Here is a 23,955-nt window from a genome sequence, read left to right as displayed (position 1 = left end):
CATTAAACAATAAGATACCCTGGATGGGATGTTCTACCCTGGGCTTATTACAAGAAACATAGAACCATAATAGTTAACAATTGATATTAAACAGAGCGTGTGTTCAACTTTTTACAAAGAACTTTAGTAGCAACAACCGGGCTACAAAACATTATACCAGAATATAATATTATACCAGAATATAATGAAAGGATCTATAAATCACTTGTTATAAATCACTCCAAGATGACTATAGATGAGGCGATCCAGACATTTAAACACGAATAAATAAATCCTTCAGGTTTATTTTATTTATTTTATTTTATTTACAGCCACTGCACCTGACAATTGTAGCACCTGTTTCCCTCCTTCACCGCATCCCCAGCATCCGATCCATCTGCGGAAGAAACCAGGTTTGAGAATCAAAGCCAGGAAGAGGAATTAATTTCAAATTCAGCCAGCAATCTCTTTCCACAGTGAGTACTCATCATGCTATTCTGAGTTTTCCACGAGAGATCCTTAGAGATGATCAGATGTAGGCAGGGGTATAGGAGCTTCCCTTCCTGACGGCAGCCAGGCTAAACCAGTCCTGGGCCTCTCTTCAGACAACTGATGGGTTTTTCTCTGCTATGGAATCTGGCCTGAGATCATCCAATTTATGTTCATTTACACATTGACATTTTAACCTTCGCCTGCAGAGACAGAAGATCCAAGCAGTACTAACACTGGGTCACTTTTACTCAGCTTGACTGAACCTCCAGGAAAAACCACCCTGGCACTCACCACTGCTTCACATTGGCAGGGCTGCCTTCCACTAGTTATTTCTATCCAGCCATGTGCCTGCCAACCTCAGTCCCAAGGAGATCCCAGGAGGGAGGCCTCAGGTCAGCAGAACTGACCTTTGTCACCCCGGAAAACCACCGTCTCTCTCTCGCATATGCTTGTGATGGTTGGGATCAAGGAGTCGGGTGGAGGCGATGTACAAACCAGCAGACATAACGAAACTGGCTGGCACATGGCACGAGACGCCCGGGCTGCATGATTTATTTATTTATAATTTTTCTATACCGAAATTCCTGTATGAGATACAAATCACTCTGGTTTACAATTAACGGTAACTCGCCCGGGGCTTGATTGGCCAGGGCTTTATACATTAAACAGATAAACATGGCTTAATTACGGCTTTAAATACATTAATTACGGCTTTAAATATATTAATTACGGCTTAAATACATTAAAACAGTTAATTACAATAAACATAAACAGTAAGATAAAATAAAATAAACTAAACGTTAAACAGATAGTTAAAAAGGCAGCATACTGTTAAAGAGTGATAAAGTTTACCACCGTGGGTCTTGGAGAGATTATCGTGATAGACACATTGATAGACTTATCTGGGGTAGAAGAGCTCGTCCGTGTATTGTCTGGGAGAAAGGGCATAGGGTAGGGGTAGGGGGTAATGGAAGGGGTGGGAAGGCTAGGCTATTTTATGAGTCTGGGAACGCTTGTCTGAAGAGCCAAGTCTTCAGCCTTTTTTTAAACTCAGGTAGGCTTGGTTCAAGGCGTAGGTCTGGTGGGAGCGTGTTCCATTGGTGGGGACCTGCTGTTGATAGTGCTCTCTTTCTTAATAGTGATTTTGCTGGAGGTGCATACAACGAGCCTTTGTATGCGCTTCTGATGGGTCTGAATGATGTGTGTGCTCGCAGTTGTGTCTGTAGTGTGATGGGGGCGATGTTGTGTATTGCTTTGTAGATGATGGTGAGTTTTTTGGGTTTATAACTAAATAACTTTATAACTAAAGTGATAGTTTGGGCATGCAGGGACACAAGGTTCAGGTTAAATGCAAGCAGAACGTCTGCAGAGAGAGAAAGCAAGGCTTGGCGGATACAGTTCACACAAGTCTTCTTTTTATTGGAGTGTTCCACATGCAAGAAATGAACCAGAGAGATGAGACCGAGATTAACACAGGTACCACTTTGGTACTGGATCCTTACACAAAAGAACATTGGCTTTATCCACAAGAAAGCAACATTACAGTGTTCTCAAACTTTACAGTTCTTGAAAGCGATTTAAAGCCCCTTCCCAACAAAAATATCCAATATTTTCAGTAAATAAATATTATCCACTTTTATCTGGAAAGCCTAGCGCTTTAATATACAGAGATAAGTTATTACACAGGTTACATCTGAAATAGTGTTATAATATTTCATCAGACATATACAGAATGCAAAAGGGAGTGACGCACTCATAAAAATACAGAGCAGATAGGAGTCAAAGGCAGAAGGAGGGGCCAAGCCTGACCAAATTCAGCTTCTCAGGGTGGGAGGATACAGTCCTGGTCATCTCTCCAAGCTGCAGGAGTGATAAAAGAATGGGGCTGCTTGCATTCTGCGACTCCGGGGGGAGGACCCTGAAAGAATTCCATCACCCCTGGGTCCCACCAATGCTTTCTGACCTCTGTTAAATTCATTGCTGAGTCAATGTGCAACATAATGGGCTTGGTGCAACGATCCCTGGCAAGGTCATGACCCGGGTGCTCTGCTGCAGCTCAGGACACAGAAAAGGTTTGAGAGCTCACAAGCTGAACGGACTATCATTCATCTGTATATTGTGACCAAGTACCATTGCATCATTTACAGGGGCACAGGGGTTAGTTTGGCTAAAGCTGCCCTGTCAGGGTAAGCAGTGACCAACAGAGCTGCTCACTGATTGGCTGCTGCTACTATTTTCTAAGAATAAAGGAATTAATGATCGCTTTCTTGGTTTGCCATTTGATGCACCAAGAAAGCTGTGAGGTTATTTGCCAGCATACGGTGTGATTCTGGCTGCGTCTGAGCTGGTCAAAAAAGGTCTTACCCTGTAAAATCTGAACGAGTGTGTACGTCAGTGTCAGATAAAGAAGCTGCTCCCCAGGAGGGCAGTTCTCGTGGCATCTCAAAGGATGATGGTGTGCTTTAAAAAAAATCACAATTCTAAAGGCTCATGAAGTCACTGATCGCCTTCAGCCAGAGTGTTGACCTCTAGCTGTGCAGATAATTGGAGGAAGGTCGGGCTCTGCTAGGAGAGGCAGGAGACAGGGCTGACATCTGCTCACTTTTCTAGACGTGCCCTGGATGCTGTAAGCACTGCAGCCCTGTCCTTATGAATGGCACAGGAGGCAGGTGAGGTCATGCACCGTGGGCGCAAAAGGCCTTTACGCCTCTTCCTGTGTCATTCAGTCTTGAACCGACTGGGCGCTGATTTGAAGATAAAACTGTGCAGTAGCCCAGTGAGCAACCTTATGATCAACGCCAGAGCCGGGTTTGGAAGACAGGCAGGATGGGAGAAAGAATAACCGAAAAAGGCACCGTCCGCAAATGGCCAGGTATGACAATTAAAATGGCTTATTCCACGCTTCGAGGCCGGGCTGGCACCCTCGAGTTTTGTAAAGCTAGATCTGCTGGCCTGATCAGTCCGACTGCAGGACAGGTCAACGCTTCCCAAACCACTCATTTTGCAAACGTGCACTTCTCTGGTTTCTGTGGCAGAGGCTGTGCTTGGTGCCCCTCCAGGTGCCTGCCTCCGTTACAGACACCGCGTCGCCAGTTTTTATGAGTTTCCCTTTGCATTCAAATATTATTCTAAAAAGTCTGTACAGCATTTGTCTTTTTATACTTATCAAAGACACATTCATACCTATTTCTCAGCAAGATAAAACGGATCCCACCTTCCCTTTTCAAAGCTCATTTAAGCTACCTCAGCCCATAGAACAGAAACACTTAAAAAATGGGTTAAAATCTCATCTGACAAAATATTCTTTGACAAAATAAATATTTTAACAATTAATAAGGTTATTTAGAGCTTAAAAACAACCCAGTTTAATTCGGCTTTGACTGGTAATGCTGGCCACATCTTCCCCTTCCTCTTGGTTTAGGATTTTCTTTTTCAGCCCAGCAAGGATTTAAATGCCCTATCAGCTGTGCTTGGCATTTTTGCCCACAGTATACGTGGGAGAAAATCATGGATTAATTATGGTAAGTTTGAACTTTTAACTAACTGGACTGGCTTTATTTTATTCAAAAGTCTACTTAAAAATCAGTTGAATAAATAAACATATGAAATCATAATAGCTGCTGCTGAAAACCTGTTTTACATTTGTGTGGTCATTGTTCCATCAACAAAGTCAAAACCAGAGAGCAAATCTTCCGATGAACGGTTACCAGCAGACATCGGCTACAGTCCTAGAGGAAAGAGGCTGAAAGGACAAGAAAATCCTTTCAAATACTGAAATCTAGTCAGCCAAGCGGGCATCTCCTTCCGCTCAGTGGCTTGTTTGGTGCCAATTGGTTTTTTTAACAATGCTTTAATAATCTTGACACTAACACAGGTTGCATGGATAAGCATTGTATGCCCTTGTTATATTAATATTTTTCATTCTGCAGTAGCATGGATAATTAAAAAAAACTAAACATCCCAGAAAAGCGTAGGAATTTAGCATTGCACGGTACAAGCCCTGCCCAGCGGACGGCCCTGTTCAGTGAATCTTTGCTGATGCAGACGCTGCCAAGGAGCACAGGGCATCATTTCCAACTCGAGCGCTCAAAATATCAACTTGCCTATTTCTTACGCCATGACTTCCCCTTTTGGTCTTATTGGCAATTCCCCTTTCCTTTTTGTCCTAATACATTTTAAATCTTACACCTTTGCATCTTTCCTCACAGCCACAGTCTCTCCTTCCTTTAGTCCTCTCTTCAGATGTCCACCCTATATTTCAGCTTTAACTGTATCAGTCTGATGTGTGTATGGAGTCTTTATAAGGACTGAGCTGTACAACCGAGCAATAAGGGGGCATCTTAATGATTTGTCAATTCATGTAGGTAAAAAGATTTTATTGGGATTGCTGCTATAGTAGCCTTTCTGTACAACATTAATAATGCCGTACAGAAAGTGTGATTCCAAAGGCTTTGTCAGATGGACAGAGGATAGCGGAGTCAGGTACGGGTTAAGAAAGTGCTAGCCATTAATGCCAATAGAGGCACCACTTCAGAGTTGGGGCTCTATCTCTTGTCCTGTCCCTCCCCCCTCCATGTGCATGCAAATCTCTCTCCCCCCCCATCCATCCGCCAGCAGGAGAGCAGCTCTGCTTACCTGCCCTACTCTGCTGATTCTGATCTGAAGTCTGGGTCCCGCCAGACCACAGGGCCCTGTGTGGTTCAGACATGGGACTGAAGCCAGCAGCGCTCAGGGAAAGATCAGGGGGCAGAGCGCCTGCTAACGTGATGGTGAAGCCAATTTGCCCTACTCTGGATGTATCGGTGCCTGGCAATGTATGTGGGAGGCTTCCTCACTCAGCTCCAGCCAAAATGCTGGCTTTAAAATTCCCAGCCAACCGTGGGAGATGCCAGGTGCACACAACAGATCGGAAACCCCTTCGTGTACTTGTGCTCAGGAATTGCTTTATCCAACATCCTCCACTCGCCGCCAGGACCCCAGGAAGTTCAGTCATTTCTTTAATTAGCTTTACTTCTCTACAGTCAGATTGATTTCACTGGTACATTAAAACCACTCCAAAAGGAGATTGCAAATAATCAACATTTCACTAAGCAATCGAAATGCATTCTGCATAAATAAGTCCCCATTTTTTTGTCATCACCCCTCAGCCTACAGGCAGGCTCAGCTTTGCCAGCCAGAGGAAGTCGCCTTTGAGACTGGCCCTCCGTGACTTTCTCTGGTAAGCAGGCAGGCTGGCACCCATCTTCCCTCCTCTCCCAGTCCCTAGCAGGAGAAGAACGTGCCCGACCCCAGGGACTGTGGGTTCACTTTGGTACCTAACGCAAGGACTGGCTGCTACCTCTTTCCCCCTTTTTCTTCTCCATCTTTGTTTCAAACAGCTAAAACTAGTCTGCATTTAGAAAAAGGGTTTTACTCATTCAGATTTTCTTACTTTTCTTTAAAGCATCCTCTGCCAATTTATCTCAGCTCGGATTACAAGAGGGATAAGTTAGTGTTCATGAACGCAAGAGTAACATCGGAGTATGTGAAACGGTTACTGAGAAATCCTACTGAGAAGAGAGCCCAGGGCTCATTAACTTCAGCTCGTGTGGGTACCATGGGACTGTGCAGGGCCGTTCCTTGTTCCGCGATGGCTGTTTACAGAGCAAAGAGTGCATCCTCCGAGCTTCCTGGCTTCTTCCGGCTTGAGGCATTCATTGGAGGGTGAGGGTTAGGGTTATTGAGAGGTGGAGATGGCAGGTTGGGAACCCTCTCTGCAGCTTTGGCTCTTTCTTCTAAAAACTTGTCAAACTCTGCAATGCAAGGGCATTTGCAAAAAAACAGGTTAGAGTCTCCTGCAGGTAGTCACGCCTCCAGGCTTCCTGGAGGAAGGTAGCAGCATCTTAGCAGGTCTCTGACAAATAAAGTCCCACTTCCCCCAGTACAGTGCATCTGTAAACTGCTCTTTAACTGCTATCGAATACAGAATGAGTTATAAAGGCAACTGGTTCACTTTCAGGGCTATGCACTAAAATCTGCGCTATGTTTGTTTTAGCTTGCGTGTGCTAAAAATTGTCATGTGCACACTAAAACGGCACTTACCAGACAATGCACTAATATTTTTACTGCATACATGCTAAAAATAGTCTCCATAGCACTATTAGTGTGCTGCTACCCCATAAAACTGTAGCTTCCACACGCCAATAGAACATGTGTGCTAAAGGATGTGAGCCTGTGTGCACGCACTGACGTGGTTCTGTCTCCTTGCTACAAACCTGTATAAAAGGAAGCCTGGCACATGGAGCTAGTTGCATCTGTAAAGAGACTTTCAGGAGAAGGAAAACTAGATGTAAAGCATGTGTACCAGAGGTCTGCTACGAAGGAGATGGACTGACATGAGAAGGTGTAATGGAAGATAACTGAGACTAGGTTGAAGGCCACAGGCCAACCATTTGTGAACTCAGATTTACTGCTTTGCACTGTGAAATGCTAAAAAAATGCTTCTGAACAGGCAAGAATCTGAGAACTGCAGTTATACCAACAGTTCCAAGGTAGGAAAGTAAAAAGAACATGCACAGGTCTGCTTGGAACACAGGAACGGGAAGGGACATTGCTCCTAGCCCAAGCAACTTCCAGTTTTTAGTGTATAAAAAGCCAGAAAAATTAGAGATCGCTTCCCAGACGTGATAGAGCAGACTGATCCTTTGGAATTGTAAGCTTTGCTGTGTATATGTCTATATATAAATATATGAATCTATATATATAGAGAGAGATGATATACACATATTTAGGTATTTTCTTTAGTAGATGTTATTATCTAACCTTATCTCTTCTGTCGCTGATTGTATTTATTCTCTGTTCTATCCTCTCATTGTGCAAATAAACCTCCTATTACATACAGCTGGAATCGCAAGGTGCTGAGTCAGAATGCGCACGTGTATGGGTGTAGATTGGATAAGGATCCCAAGGTGTAGTCTTGCTGCTGTGCAGGCAGAAGCCCCTTGGGTGAAATCATAATGTGTATGCTCTGGACCCAGAACAGAAAGTACCTTGGCCAGCCCCCGCACATCCATCCCATTGGTGACAGGGAAGGAAATCTGCCAGCTTTGAGTCAGAAGGATCCTGGCATCTGAGCCCCCTGCAATCCTGGGGCAGCATTGGCACATTCGCAGCTTCAGCCTGCTATTTTGGGACAGATATGGTAGCAAAGCAAGTTCAGGTGACTGGCAACCCCAATGTGTGCCCCATCGCCTAAAGCTACTCCCTCATCATTGCCATGCAAGAGCAGGTATTTCAGACAGCCACAGAAATTGCCTCGTTAGCATCCCTCCTAGTTCCTACTCAATGCTTCTTGGGAGGAGTTTATGGCTGCTGCAGACTGCTCCTACCATCTGAGACCATGCAGGACAGAGAACACGTACAATGCAATCTTTCAGCACAAACTTGACGCTGGACTGGAACTTGTGAACGGCCTTCATCTGCAGTGCATAACAATGTCCCAAAAATAGTTGTCATTGGTGAACCTCTGGTGTGAAAAGACATTTTTTTGCCTCCTAAATGTGGAATGTTTTTGGGATGTGTTGAAGTGTTGCTGGTGACTCACTACTCTGTCCCACCCCTATCCTCTACTTCACATCTCCCACAAGATCTCCTGCTCTAACAGCCTCGTCGTCTCCATCAGGAATTCCCATTACGGTCTGTTAACAGCCCAGAACTTCAGCTTGAAAGTCTGCAAGCTAAAAAGTGAGGCACATCGAGCGTGTGGTAAACAGCAGATAGGAGAGAGTGTGCCTCACACACTGACGCCTCATTCCTTCGTTTACATTGCCTGTGTGCTTATTTGAGAGTGCATGTTCAGAATGCACACTAGATAGCTTTACTGCACAGGCCTCATGATGTATTTTGGACATTACCATGCATTATCCATTTTAAGTGAAAAATAAATCTGACGGCTGACATAGCTTTGTTTGCACTAAACAGTCACCACTACTAACAAACACAAACCAAGATCAGTTATTTCATTCCTGCACAATGACTTCATGTAAGTGTATGGTAGGATAAAGAGATGAGAATCTTCCTCCAATATCCCATCCTGATGTGGGTGCAGACAACGGGTGGATCAATTCATGACACACCTATGATGGTGATTTAGGTGGCCGGACGTACATTGAAATCATCAACTTATTTCACATAAAACCAAAGTCCAGTCATCACATATTGGCCACTATCAATGTGCAGCAGGATTCCCCTGGACAACCCAAAGAGAAAACCTTCTAGAACAATCAGCTGGACCTCAGAGCCTTTCAGAACATCAGCCATCAGCTTCCCATGACATAGCTTGAACCATGGAGCATTTTTCTTGTCTTCTGCACTTTGTATGACAAGAAAAAAGCACTGCTGGTAGGATCCAGGTTCTGTCCACAGTACTCCCTACAAGAGGGCATCAACCCTGTCCTGGAATACTCGCAGACAATTGGATTTTCAGGATCTCTATTGTGAATATGCAAGAGACAGATCTGTGTGCACCACTTCCACTGTATGCAAATGTGTCTCATACATATTCATAGTGGATCTAATGAAAAGCCGACTGGCTAGGGACAGAGTTGAAGCCCCCTGCCATACAGCCTTGTAGACAGACCATGCACCTCACTGCAGTCATTCTGCTGATTTCTCTTCTTGAAGGTAAGCGCTAGAGCCTTCTGTCCTGTCCCATAGGAGGTGGGGAGGAGTGGGCAGCTGTAGGCCATGGGCTTACCTTCACTTGTCACGCCTTCCTCTAGCTCATCTCCTTTCTGTGATGGGAAGAAAGAAGATAAAATGTTAGCACACGCAGCCAACCTCACCACATGTATATTTTAAACCTCTTCCCAATTACTGAGGCCTTGATTTACTAAAAGCCTTTCCCCATTCTGTGCCTAGGGAGAAAAAGGCTCAGTAAATCGAGCCCTGAATTAGCCAATGAAAAAGCACTGTGTGCTGTGAGTAACAGGACCAGCTTCGTTTCAAGGAATGCGGTTTTCATTTCATGAACCTGCCTGGCATGGCTTCCCTTCCCCCCACCAGCACCACCAATGAGGGGTCATCTTCAGCAGCGCAAGGACTCTGCATTCCCCAGGACGTTCCTCCGTCCTCGTCTGCTGTCAGTACCTTCGGGCCTGCAAGCTTACTTTCAAAGGGGGTTTCCTCTTCCACATTTCTTGCCCCGTGGGGACCCGCAGAGTTTGCAAGTGCAAATTCTCTCCACAGAAGCTTGCACCTGGCATTAAACTAAACTCCCTGCATGTACTCTGACAGGGTGGCCATGCCCGCCCCACACTGGAGGGGGCTTTCATTGCATTCCCTTTGCAAATTGCCCTAAAAAAGAATAGTTAAGGGGCCAATCTTGAACTGCATTAACAGCCAATGTTAATGAGAAGCAAATAAGGCAGGTGGAAAAGGAAACCCCGTGAGGCGTTTCCCTTTGAAAGTAAGCTTGCAGGCCCGAATTACTGATAGCAGACGAGGACTGAGGAACGTCCTGGGGAATGTCTCTATCATATTTCCCCTATCCCACCTTTTCTTGAGGGTATACATATGTAGATCCTTAAGTCTGTCCGCATATGCTTCAGAACGAAGACCACTGACCATTTTAGTAGCCTCCTTCTGGACAGACTCCATCCTGTTTTATCCTTTGGAAGGTGCAGTCTCCAGAACTGTAAACAGTTTTCCAAGTGAGGTCTCACCAGGGACCTATACAGGGGCAAGATCACCTCCCTTTTCCTGCTGACCAGTCCTCTCTCCCTATGCAGCCAAGCATCTTCCTGGCTTTTACCATTGCTTTATCCACCTGTTTGGCCACCTTAAGATCATCAGAGATGATCACCCCCAGATCCTGCTCTTGCTTCAAAATTAGAAGAATTTCACCTGCAGACTGTACTGCTCCCTTGGGTTTCTGAAGTCCAAATACACGACTGCATTTTTTAGCATGAAACCTTGGCTGCCATTCCCCAAGATTCTCTAAATCCCTCCTGATGTTGTCCACCCCTTCCTAGGTTTCTATCTAGTTAAGGATTTTGATATCATCCACAAAAAGACAAACCTTTCCCAACAGTCCTTCTGCAATGTCGCTGACAAAAATGTTGAAACGAACCGGTCCAAGGACCAGTCTCTGTGGCTAATATAGCTCCCCCTCCCCTGTCATCTCCACTCAACCAGTTTCTAACCTAGTCAATCATGTCAGGGCCCATACCAAGGGCACTCAGTTTATTTATAAATATCTTAGGTGGGACTGTGTCATAGGCCTTACCGGAAACCAGGTACACTACATTTAGCGCTCTCCCCTGAGCACAACTTTCTGGTCACCCAATCGAAAAAATTCATTAGATTTGTCTAACAAGACCCTACTGCCTTGGAAGTTGCAATCCATTGGATTCCAGAAACTGCACTGTCCATTCAATTACTGTGCAGGTAATTTTCCCAAGAAAATATACGCATACATCTTTTGAAAATACAAAGGTGTGAACGTAAATGCGAACCCCTCCCAAACCTCAAGCACGGGAACCCCTCCTCTCACTGTGGGTAAAGTTTCCATGCAAGACTGTCCTACCTGTGTGTGGGTACTTTTAGGAAAATCTTTGATGAATTACCTTCCTAAATCCAAGAATGAAGGCCAAACTCTCTTATTAGTTGGCAGCCTGTGTAAGTGCCAACTCTAATAAATTTCTTGAAAAAATGAATGTCAGGACTCCGCTGTTATGCATTAATAACAGGTGTGCTCCCTTCCACTTCTGCATCAGATCTGAAGAGTGATATTATACTGGGGGGCTCCATCCTACCCTTTCCCCCTTATCCACTGCCATGAATAGTGTGCACCAAGCAAACATAGGAGCTCAAAAAATGTTTGTGTGCGTGGAGGGGTAGCCAGTAACTCTTCTCTGATGACTTATTAGTAATCTTTGTTAATGAACAGGCTTGCTATAGTTCATATAAAATGTTCATAGGTAATTCCAAAAGGTAATTAGCATTAACGAGTGCCATATACTGTGCACTTTCAGCTAGGGAAAAGAGAGCATATTCCCAAGCTTCTCTAGGTAGAGGGTCCGAGGCCCAGTCCCAACCCTTACTGTGTCAATGGTTCGGTTCGTTTTCAGCTTGTGCATCCCTTCACCCCCAGTCCTCCATTCTAAATCACCCATGCAAAACCCTACAATGGGCTCTTTCAGGAAGGAGAAACTGAATTCAAAAGAATCTCACCAAGTCGGTACTGAGCCATTCCTCAATGTCCTCCATGACAGAGGGCTGGGCAACCGGGATCTAGTGAGCGCATGAAGAGAGACAGCAAGCCGGGCAAAGCCACAAACACATCCACAAAATAATGGAGAAAACCAAGGAAAAGAGGAACAAAAGGAATAAAATGAAAGCACGAATGGAAAGGCAACACAATGCAAACACACAAATTAAACACCAATAAAAACAAAAAAGCAAAAATAAAAGCATTACAACTGATTGGAAGCATGGGGGGGGGGGGGGGTACGAGGAGGGCACATGTTCTTACAATTAGAACAAACCCAGGACTCCTGGCTGCATCTTTTACAGCTACAAGACTTGGGTGCTGCACGGCTGCTAGGCCATATACATGTACATCTATAGCTTGAAATATCACATCGCATTTCTATGCTTTGTGCTGAGCTATAAAGCTTTTCCTGATTTAATAGATAAATGCACTGTCAGCGGAATAGCCCCAAGTATACCAGAAGGAGAAGCGAGGCTGAGCTCGGTCAATGAGCCTGAAAGAGCACCTGCTCCAGCCTGCCTCTCCCCCGGATGAGACCTCATAGCTACAGCAGCTCGTACCCACCCGCCAGGCGCCTCCTGCCACCATCAGCCAGACGCTTACGCTATTAACACGGAAGCGTAAGAGCTGGCCAGCGGCTCTTCAAACCTTCCCGCAGATATCGTGCTGAGGACCAAACAGTGAATGACACAACCACTGGGAATTCCTTCATTTCAGGGATACAAATCGGCAGACCCCTCCCATCTCAGGGGGCACGAGCCCTGCCCAGAATGCCTTTCTGAACCCCTCTCTACCGAGAGGGCGACGTCCATGGCTGCAAAACCCGTGGGTTCCTTCAACTTGCAGTCTTTGCCGCAGTTTTCAACGGCAACGAACGTGCCCTCCTGCAGATCCTTTTCCTGACCAAAACTGAACACTAAAGTGAATTTTCAAAGGGGTTTCACGCATAAAAGTCGCTTATATGTGCGCCCGTTTTACTGGAGCAAGAAAAGGCGTGTCCTGGGGCGGGGTTTAGGAGAGCGTGCGGTGCTTGCTGTTTTGTAAGAGATGTAGGCACATACAATACTGAACTTATTCATGCACTTTTACGGCCACTCATCGTCCAGGGGACCTGGTGAAGGGCTAAAGGACCGAGTGAACTGGCAGAGATGAAGGCAAACTGGTGCTTTCATACTTTATGGGATTCCTGCCTGTGTGGAAATCAGGACTATTAGGTTTTAAGTGCCTAAACTCTCTGGGCCTGGTTTTTAAAAGCATTTACTCCCATAAGTGGGCTTCTGAAAATTGTTACCATTGAATTTACTCCAGTAAATGGCTCTTGAAAGCTGCTGCTGGTTTGTTACATTTACGCCCGTGACACTTTTGAAAATGACCTCCTCTGCGCATGTTTTATAAAACGGGTAGAGAAAGCATGCATTTTCTTACTGCATCTGCTCCTTGTTTCTTCTCCACCAGTACCTAGCTGGGGAATCAGAGGCTGTACAGACATGAAGAGCCAGAGAGTAATAACGCCGTATGCAATCTGCAATCATTTCTGGATTCATGGCTATGCAAAATGCGTCGTCGTTTTTTCTACATTTAATATCAATTTCAAAATAAATTAGGTCTTGGCAATCTAAAGCCTTTTGTTAGTTATTCTCAGTTTGTGCTCCCTTTCTTTAAAGTCTGCAAAACCTTTCCCAGGAGAGCTGCAGAGTTACCTGTGCTCTGAGTTATCAGGGCTCATCCCTTGCAGGTGCTGGTGGTAGAGGGAGCAGGAGCACAGCCCTCAGTTCTCCCTACTCCAGATCTTCTCTGAGAGCCACGTAAATGTCTTCTAGTCTTTAACCAATTAACTGCTCACTCTTCCATCTGGTAGCTTGCTTTTGCTTTCTGGAAATTCAGGAAGGTGATTCTGCAGTGCCAGCACAGGACTGTGGAAGGCCAAATTGCCCAAGGCAGAAGGAGCCCATAAACCAGCTAACGCGCGTCCCTCACCCATGCACAGGTGGAGGTCGCAGCTGCACGCCAGCTCAGGTTTGCTAAATCAAAACCAGTACAAATGAGAGGCACTGGAGTCATTCAGCAAACTCTGAAAGCTTGACTTCTACAGCACTGGCTGCACCCTTGCCACTATACAGATAAGGTAAGACACGGCGAAAATGGGAGAGAAAACTTGAATGCATGGTTTATGCGTCTTTGGGCTTAGGTTTTCTGACAGCTGCTAGCAGCTGTGAAAGACACTGGGCTCATGGGTCAGGGCCAGTCTGGTATGGAGGGGACATGAAACCGGTGGTTATTCCAGTGCAGATCCGACTCCTGCTTCTCAGCTAACCAGCTCTGCAGCTGAAATCCAGAAAGCAAAGTGGAGGCTGGGGATGCCGCAGGAAATGGTGGTATCCTTCTCGCGCCTGCCACTAGACCAGTGCCCCAAGGCAGGCTGGGGTTTCAGATGATCCACAGTGGATATGCACGAGATACCATGCAAACCCACCTCTTGAATATTCTGGTGCTTGAGGACTGGCACTACCTACCCCTCTCTATGCTGGGATGGACAGGCATCCCGCCCTCAGCCCTGCACTTCCATGCTTTCACTTTAGTGCTTTACTTATTCCCTCTGAAGGATGCGTCAGGCGCATGGTTATAGCTTTTCTAGTCACTTCCTGGTAAAGCAGTACAAAATATTACCAAAGGAAAAATGTGCACGGAGTTAGAGACGGCCAGCGAGCAAGCACAGTGGATTCCACGGGAAAGAAATCCTTAGAAAGCATCCTTTCAAATTCCTGCGACAAGGATGCCTATCCGGTCCCTAAGAGGGGGGGGGGTCTTCGAAGAGAAATCCACTGTACTTTAACACGATGTTAATACAAATGGTTAAAGTCTAGTCAGTTAAGGTAAGGACACAGATCAGAGACTGGGGCCGTCTGGATCTCACCACATGCTGCAGTATCCCCTTTCCTGTCCAGAGAACCACAAGCTGAGGAGGGAAAGGAGACTGGACAACATCTCATGCCAATCTGCAGGGCCTGGATGGCAGGTGATAAAAATGAATGCAGACATCTGCAGCTGAAATACCACCTCAGCTTCCAGCACCAGCCATGTGTGACTGCCTGTGCAAAGTCCCAGGTAGCTCCACGTGTCTGGCTGCAAGCAATTGACTTGGAAAGGTCATATTATTGCTGTGGAGTGTTATCTGACCAGATAATCCCTTTGCTCATTCACATGCCGGGAGCCACAAGCTCATGATTTTCCTCTTCCCAGGGCATCTATACAGCCTAACCTGTGAATTCCCGGCTGGCACCACTTTCCGCCGCTGCCTGGCTGATGAGGGCACAGTTTGTTCGCCTGCATATATTCCAATAAGTTATGTCAGCAGTTTTATTATTTTCTACCATTAAAATAAGATTTCCCAGCATGACTGGGAAGTCCTTGGAAACCCATTTTGTGAGAGATTGCCTGGACACGATTCCCCCAAACTGCCTTCGAGGTTTACCTTTCTTTCATCACTAGACCAGCCTCCCCCCTTCGTTATACCTCAGAGAGCCTGCCTGAGTGACCCCGTCAGGACAGACGTCTTCTACATTCAGTGCCGCTCTATGGCTGGCAGCGTGGCCTTCCCCTCCCCCCCCCTGCTCCAGACCCGCTGTGGTTGATGTAGATGGGATGTCGAACATTGAAATTCACATTTTTGGCATCAGATTAGTGCCTGTGCTTTATTTGTTTAGGGTTCTCTTTCAAGGTTGGTTAAACATTGCTGAATTTGAAGAGACCTTTGGCATGTCCAGAACACCAAAGGTCAAAGAGGATGGTCTTGTGTTTATCCAAGAAAAGTGGATACTGTATATGTGGATCGAGACAGTACAAGGAATACATTGCTTGATATTCTCCAGTTACTGTGGGTGCCCACTCCACAGCGTTGAGGTCATTTGTAGAACCTGCGGACAGAGAAGTCCTTGTACTGTCTGAGTTGAAGGACTTTGGATGGTTATTTTGTGAGGGGTGTTAAGGTCGGGTAGTAGAGCAGCGTCACTGGTGACGGTTCTCACCATTCCTTGTGCAATTAGCCACTGGTCGATGGGCTCCAAGGCTGGGGTCCCACCTCTACCTCTCCACTGATCGAGAACAGAAATCCCAGGAAGTGAGAGCAGGGCAAGGTCCAAGGCAGAGATAAAGAAGAACGGTGACCATAATAAACACGGCAGAAGAAAATACATACAGTGCCTTTGTACAATAGATGGAGCCAGTTTAATAAACAAATGTGAATAAGCTAATGCATCAACCTGCTTCCCTTACCCTACAAAAGATGGACGAGATGCGCTCTGGCAGTACATGTAGCGTGCTCTGTCTAAATGACAAAATGGTGATATTCAATGCCATCTGTGGCTAGAATGTAGCCGTGTAAAACGGGGGCGAGCAGGGGCCGTTTCTGGGAGCAGTGCTGCTTGAGTTATTCGGCTAACTCTGGTTTGAACTTATGTGCCTAACTCTGGTCAAGCCGCAGGACTGTCCTAAAGTTATACATAACCAGCTAACTTTACGATAGCCGGGTATATTCCAGAGTACGACCCTGCCATTGAATATACCCTGCTAGTTAGCCGGATATGTTAATCCAACTAGCCAAGCCACAGAGCGGCTGAAAATGGACCCCAGGATTATCAGTCCCTTCCTGGTGTCACAAAAAGGCACAGCTCCCTGCCTCCCTTTGATATCTCACCGAGATTCTAAAATCTTCCTCAAATAACATTTTCTTCACTGGTATTTAAGCTGAGATTTGTCACACTGGGATAAAAACACTGGATTCCCAGACACGATGCCAGAATAAAATGCAACCGTCCTACAATGCTATCGGGATGTGGCTCCCACAGCATTGTTAATGGACTCAACATTGCTCTCTGCTTCAACAATAAGGGGTAACGGGGAATTGGATTCAAACAGCAACCAACAAGGGTCCGACCTTTATGGACTGGGAATCTGTTAAGCAGATAGCACCATAAGCTTATTGGGAAAACTGGATGGACCATTTGAACCTGTTCATCCGTCATTTCTATGTTTCTATGGATAACATAGAAACATAGAAATGACGGCAGAAGAAGACCAAACGGCCCATCCAGTCTGCCCAGCAAGCCTCCTACCAGTCTGCCCAGCAAGCCTCCTACCAGTCTGCCCAGCAAACCTCCTGCCCAGCAAACCTCCTACCAGTGCAAGAATGTGAAGGAACAACATATCCTACACTCAGAAATGCCATGGCAAATACCAAAAGGGTTTCTACAGGAATTCACATGAAACAAGGGAAGAGCTGTTATGGTACATGAAAACCATAAAAGCTGGAGTTTAAACATAAAATGTAAAAGTTTAACCAAGGCAGACAGAATGAGAAAATTAGAAAAAAAACTAAAAGTAGTAATTGCCCAAGTTAAACATTTGCATGAGGCGTGGGCATTGTTTAAAAACATTATATTAGAAGCCCAGATAAAATATATTCCTTGCATTTATTTATTTATTTTATTTATATTCTGCTTTTTGGCATTTCAAAGCATTAACAAAAAAGGCTGAAGAAAGACCAAACAACTACCAACACAATTTAATAGTGAGGTGAATGTGGCAATTAAAGCCAAAATGACATCTTTCGAAAAATAGAAAGCAGACCCAAATGAGGAAAATAGGTAAGAGCATAAGCACTGGCAAGTTACATGTAAAACAGTAGTAAGAGAGGCCAAGAGAAAATTTAAGAAGCTAGAAATAGAGGAAAAATCTAATAATAAAACCGTTTTCAAATACATTGAAAGCAAAAAAAAACCCAGTGGGCGAATCAGTTGGGCAGCTAGTGCCCAAGAAATAAAAGGGGTACTCAAGGAGGGCAAGGAAATAGCAAAACAACGAAATGAACTCTTTGCCTCTGTCTTTACTGAGGAGCAGGTTGGGGATGAACAGTGTTTGATGGTGAGGATTCTGAGCATCTAAAGCCCATCACTGTCATAAAGAAAGATCCAAGCCATGCATCTGGACTGATCTGTAACCCATCACTGAAAACAGCTGGAGAGTGGTGAATGGTTAAAAATTATAGACCAGGGAGCGCTGGATAAAACAGATTGACATTTCTGGCCATATAAATAGACATGGCTTGGTGAGGAAGAGTCAATATAGTTTCAGCAAAGGAAAGTCTTGCCTTACAAATGTTTTTGCAGGTGTAGATAACGGTAAGCAGTTGATATTATGCATATTCAGAAGGCTCCTATCCTCGGGGTGGGAGGCAATATGTTATTGTGGACTGATGTCTGGAAACAGAGAGTAGGACTAAATGGTTAACGATCAGTACTGGGACCTGTGCTGTGTAACATATTCATAAATGATCTGGCAAAGGGAACGACAAGTAAAGTGATCAGACTTGCAGATGATACAAAATGATTTAAAGTTGTTAAAACATGAGCAGACTGTGAGGAACTGCAGAAGGACCTCGTGAGAGTAGGAGGCTGGGCATCTGAATGGCAGATGACACTTAATGTGGAAAAGTGCAAAGTGTTGCACGTAGGGGAAAAATAATCCCAGGTACAGGTACACAATGCTGGGGTCCGTATTAGGATTACCCACCGGGAAAAGGCCTTTGGAGTCCTTGTGGACAATGCATTGAGATCTTTAGCTCAGAGTATGGTGGCAGTCAAAAAAGCAAATAGAAAGTTTGGAATGATCCAGCACGGAATGGAGAATAAAAGTGAAATCATATTGCAACTGCCCCCTGAACACTGTGCGCAATTCTAACTGCCCCATCTCAGAGAAAAGATACAGTTAAGGGCAACCACAATGATAACGGGGATGGCACAGCTCCCCTATGAGGAGAGGCTACCCAGGTTTGGATACTTCAGCTTAAGAGAGAGACGGCTGAGAGAGGACAGGATAGAAGTTTATAAATCATGAGTGGGGAGGACTGGGTAACTAAAGGACGGTTATTTACCCTTTGAAAGAAAACTAAAACAAGAGCAGAGCCAGTGCTAGTTTTTTTGCTGCCCTGTGCGAACAATTATTGTGCTGTCCCCACCAGCACCACCACCACACTTCATTCAGTCTCTATCTCAGGTCTGCCAAAAAAAGCCCAGCTCCTTCCAGCAACCTAAACTTTAAAAACTGTCACCTCTACCCTCCGGATCTTCACCTCCTCTCCCGGAACCCATGGCTGGTGCAAGAGAATGAGGTGCCCTAAGCAAATCTCATACCCATGCACCCCGCCTCCTGCTCTCTCCACGTATGCAGTTAAAAACGATGCATTTATAATAACACAAGTTACATGAAAAAGAATATTCAGTCTTCTCAGGTAAAAAATATCATAAGAATTTGCCTGCACTTCTTTGGTGCCAACCAGAAACTCCTACAAAAACCCCCAAAACACATGGACCCATATGGCATAGGGGCTACTGTAATGCGTGTTAGGTGTGGGTTTGACCCTCAAAAAGCCATGAGTAAATTACAATTACAATATAATAAACCTCCCACACCAAAACAGCACTAACGGCCAGCACTTAAAATAGTAACAACCCTAGACCAGGCCCTAAAACACCAATACACCTCCTATTAGGAAAATAGAAGAAACCAAGCTGCTATAGATTCCTACACATCCTCAGATATTAAACAATACAATACAATAAAAAATATAATAAATACATAAATCACAATAGTATAAACATACTAATAAAATAATATTTCAAAACAGCTGGTGAATGGAAGATCCAATAAATAAAAACTAAATTTGTTTTTAATTTCTCAAACACCAATAACATTTTTTTTAAATAGCAGACACATCAAACAGCATCCAAAATTAAAACTATTGAGGATAAAATAATTCGTGCTCCCCATACCTGGAAACCTTTGATTTCCAGTCACTCTGAGAGTGTAGTGGATTAGTGAGAGATGGTTGCATAAACTTTCTCCTCTCTCTCTCTCTCATAGATATATCTCTATACATACACACACATACATATGCTCTCTCTCTCATACACACACGTTCCCTCTTACAAACACATGCTCACATGCATATGCTTCCTCTCTCTCACACACATGCTCCCTCCTACATATACATACTTACACACACGTTGCCTCTTACACACACACACACGATCTCTTTCTCACATATACATGTTCAGACACACACACAAGAGAACACTACTATTTAGACCTCTTATTCCATCATCCCTAGAGCTTGCATCTGTCTCAGTGCTCCTTCTCATACACACACACACACACACACACACATGCTCCCTCTTTCACACACATCTCCTCTCAACGCACATGCTCAGGCACACACACACACATAACACATGCTCAGACACACACACAGGTTTCTTCCTGTTCCTACATACACCAAGGCCTCTCCTAGCACCCCTGGCCCTCCACTTCTGCCACTACGCAGGTTGGGAGCTGCCTCAGGGCTTGTTTTTTTCCTTCTGGCCACCTAGCGGGTTGGGAACCACGTGGTTCTGCAGCTCCTCATTTTCACCTTGCGACTCTGCAACTCATCTTTGCCATGCGGCAGGTTGGAAACCGCCGCGTGGCCCTACGGATCCTCCTCTTCTTCGCTGCGCAGCCCTCTAGCTCCTCTTCTTCTTCACGGCGTGGTGGCGCCAGCAGCTCACTCAATTTGGTCACAGCTGTCAGGCCACCACCCCCTCTAGGCTACCACCCTGTGCAAGTGCACGGCTTGCACAGTGGGTTGTGCCGGTCCTGAACAAGAGGACACTTCATGAAACTAACCACCAACAGATTCAAACAAATCATAGTACTTTTCTACTCAAATCATAATCAAACTGTGGAATTTGTTGCTGGAGAATGTGGTCAAGGCCACTAGCATAGCAGGGTTTAGAAGAGGATTGTACAAGTTCCTGGAGGAAAAGCCCGTAACACATTATTAGCCAGGTAGAGCCATCCATGGGAGTAAGCAACAGGAAACATTTTGGGATCTGCCGGGTATTTCTGACCCTGACTGGCCAACGTCAGAGTCTGAATGCTGGGCTTGACCTTGGTCTGACCCAGCACGGTGCATCTTATGTAGTCCACAGAGCCAAGCAGCAGCCAATCCATAGTTGCAGAGCAGCAAACGGAAGATGCGGTACAAAGCTTTGAACCATTGATAATTGTGAAATCTGCCTGTAAAGTAAAATACTTTATACTGGTAGGAGAAAATACATTATATGCAATCAAAACTCTATAAGGATAGTCCCCAGTTTAATGCATTATAGCTATGGGTTGCACACAGCCCTCTCTCAGTGCGTACCAGTCAAGATCTAACCTGAAAAGCACAGCAGCCAAACGCACTGCATGCACTAGCAGAGTGGACTTTCTCTCTAAAAGGCCCTTATTCACTTTTGTCGCAAGGTGGTCTGCTCAGTAAGACAACCTTTGAAATGTTGTTACAGCTCAGGTGTCCACGCCAGCTTTAGAGGCCAAAGTGTAGTCAGCTAGGGAAACTGTAGAGCGCAGATCCTCTGAGCAGACTTCAGCCTGCAGGATTCCTTCTGTGAAAGGACTGCAGGACTTGCGAATGAACAACCAGCTGGGCGTCTGATGCAAGAATAAAATGTCTCCAAAACCCCCTAGTGGCTCCGTGATAGCACTGCCAACTGTGGGCCTTTTGCCCATTCCCTGGGAAGGTGGTGCTCAGGTGTGCCACAGAGGGCAAGGGAGAAGGGGAATCACATGCAAGGGAAGCCAAAAGGCAACCTCAGCGAGGGCCCAGCCAGGGCTGGATTTAGGCTTAAGCACGTGCCTAGGGTGCTAAGTTCAGAAGATGCCCAAAATACTGGGACTCCCTTTACTGCTCTCTGATTTGCAGGAGCGAAACTCCCCATCCCCAACCTGGCCATGGGCCTACCTCAAGAGAAACTGTAGGGAATCCTTTCCTCCTTCCCATGCCTGCTTTAATAAAGTCACTGGAACGTTATTTTCATGGCCAATTTCTACAAAGTGTGTGTGTGTGGTACTTAATTAAAAAGATACTGCGGAGAAAATCCCTAAGGCTTCCTGTTTCTTCGCTGGTCACTGTATAGTGTCCTACTAAGTAGCACTATACAGGCTCCTAGAAAAGCAGCTTCAAGGAGGCTGAAGGTCTTTGTCGTGTGGCCTTAGGGCAGGCTCACAATAAAGCATTACAAGCTATTTTTCACACGTTTGTTTTGCTTCAAACTGTTCTCCTCACAAGCGCGTGAGCAGCGATGCAACACTTGGGAGGGCTTCCAGAGTTCAGACGCCAGCTGTCGAATATTTGCATGCCTGGGCCTATGGTATGCAGCTGCCGTGAGTTACAGCTCGGCTGGAACTGCAGTGCCCGGGGACTCCCTCTCTGCAGTGATGGCTGGGACTCCCTCCCTTGCGGATGCCATGAACACTGACTGTAGCCGTGCACATGATGTTATGAACACGCACACTGGAAAATCCCTGCTGTGACCCCAGCTCGCTAACTCCGTGACATGCAATCCAGGGCTCTGCTTGCAACGGAAATGTTTTGCAAACATCAAGAGACGGCAGCACAGTGGTAGGACAGGTGCTGGCCCTCAGAATTAACATCCAGCACTGGACTGGACACTACACAATGGGAGACTCACTTAGTGGCTGCCACACCGTTGCTGGTGTCTAGGACGAGTTTGCATCTACCCCTTGCTCTACCTCCAAGGAATACATTCTTAAGACAGCAAAGCCTGCCAATGCCCAACAGCTGGAGCAGGGTGACATTTAAATCTTACCAACACATATCTGACCAGCCCCAAGGGACTTCCTCAGGATGCTCCACCGCCCTCGGCTCTGCTACATGCCGCAAGCGACGGTGAGAAAGGACCTACCCCTCCGGCATTCTGTTGTTGCCGAACGTCGAGAGCAGACGCCAGCCCCCCGACAGCTTGGGGATCCTCATAGGTTACACTGAAAGAGAATCAAAAAGAGAAGATATGAGACGGCATCCGGGGCAGGGGAAGGAGCTTCCGATTTCCAGGCGGTTATTTGTGACTCAGGAATATCCCAGGGCTGGAAAGTTCAGGGTTTGAATACAGACGAAGACCACCCATGAACCCTTACAGACCTGCCACCCATTCTCCAGAGCTCATGCTTGAATGCAGCTCTGTGGTTGCAGTCTCTGGCACCAGGAGAGGTCAGGAAAGGAGGAGACAGACGTCAGTTCTTACTGAATTATAAAGAAAGAATGTCTGGGACCAACAAAGGCATCGTTACTGAACTGGGATGAAGGCATCCCTGGAAGAGTTTGTCAGATATCCCAGAGGTGGTTTGGTTTTCTATTTTTTATACTCCTCCACCCAGGGCTCGCACGCGGCCCACATACGCGCATAAGGGAGCACAGAGTTCCCGTGCCAAAGGCGGCCGAGTGCTTCAGCGCAGCTGCACTGAAAGACTGATTTAAAGCAAAGAACATAACGGGAACATGCAGATGTGTTTTCAGGACAGGCCCCATACTAAAGGCTGGGAAGTTTATATTCAGAGGGGACAGTGAGTGGGAAAGTTATCCGAGCATTGAGTGGAACGTGGAACAGACTCAGCGGAAGTTCTTTCTCCAGGTATCTGTGAGACAGACCTCCATGGCTAATCTCAGCAGTGCAAGACAGTTTGAAGACATCACCCATACAAAATTTACTGGGGAGCAGGAGGTGAAGTGGGACCGCCCAGCCTCAAGTGCACTTACCTCTTGCGCTGATCTGCCAGAGAGCTGCTTCTGGTCTGGGCAAACATATCAAAGTCGTCCCGGGGGCTGCAGTGCGGGATGGAGCCGAGGGTCCCACTCACACTGTTTGTACCTAAGTCTAGGACAACACAAAGAGGCTCAGAATGAGGATCTCCTGGTGCCACGAGATCCGGCAGTCGGCAACATGAGGCAGCGGGCTGCTCACTTTCTGGGATTACAGATCCTCACAAGAGTCTCCACCACTGAGCCCAAAAGGCAGGTCCTCCAGCAGCGCTATCAGGAGATCGAGAGGCATCGTTTCCTATTTCTTACTTAATAACATCTACCACCTTCTTCCTTGTTACAGATAAAACTAGCACCGGACGTAAAGTGCTTCGGGCAGACGCCAATCCTGCGAGCAGCAAGGACAGACCTGCTGCCAGCGTGCGGGGTCGCTGCATGGAGTTTTGCCACTCTCCTTTCTGGCTAAGAAGTGGTAGCCACCCTATGGCTGGTGCCACCCAGAGCAGACTTTGATGCCAGGCTGGTTGTATTGGCCCTGTCTGCTGACTTCTCAGGCCTGTCTTTTCAAAGACCATTTTTA

The 23,955-nt window shown here is 45.9% G+C and overlaps 1 protein-coding gene across 7 annotated transcripts in view; it reads right to left on the bottom strand.

The window, feature by feature from the left end:
- Positions 1-1,864: 1,864 nt before the first annotated feature.
- Positions 1,865-23,955, bottom strand: part of TOM1L2 (target of myb1 like 2 membrane trafficking protein) — a 64,872-nt gene continuing 42,781 nt past the window's right edge. For 2 of the 7 annotated variants that reach the window (XM_029577513.1, XM_029577517.1), the window contains 6 exons: positions 23,373-23,490; positions 22,522-22,600; positions 15,748-15,813; positions 11,683-11,742; positions 9,206-9,242; positions 1,865-6,263 (listed from right to left, as the gene is read on the bottom strand). In XM_029577513.1, coding sequence (XP_029433373.1) covers positions 6,109-6,263; positions 9,206-9,242; positions 11,683-11,742; positions 15,748-15,813; positions 22,522-22,600; positions 23,373-23,490 — 515 coding nt within the window. In that variant the 3' untranslated portion in view covers positions 1,865-6,108. Of the gene's footprint in view, positions 6,264-9,205; positions 9,243-11,682; positions 11,743-15,747; positions 15,814-22,425; positions 22,601-23,372; positions 23,491-23,955 lie in introns of those variants that run through there. The other 5 variants (XM_029577514.1, XM_029577515.1, XM_029577516.1 and 2 more) reach the window with 5 other exon arrangements.

The sequence above is a fragment of the Rhinatrema bivittatum genome, chromosome 14 (genome assembly GCF_901001135.1).
Source record: "Rhinatrema bivittatum chromosome 14, aRhiBiv1.1, whole genome shotgun sequence".
Classification (NCBI taxonomy): domain Eukaryota; kingdom Metazoa; phylum Chordata; class Amphibia; order Gymnophiona; family Rhinatrematidae; genus Rhinatrema; species Rhinatrema bivittatum.
This window is presented reverse-complemented; position numbering and strand designations above follow the sequence as displayed.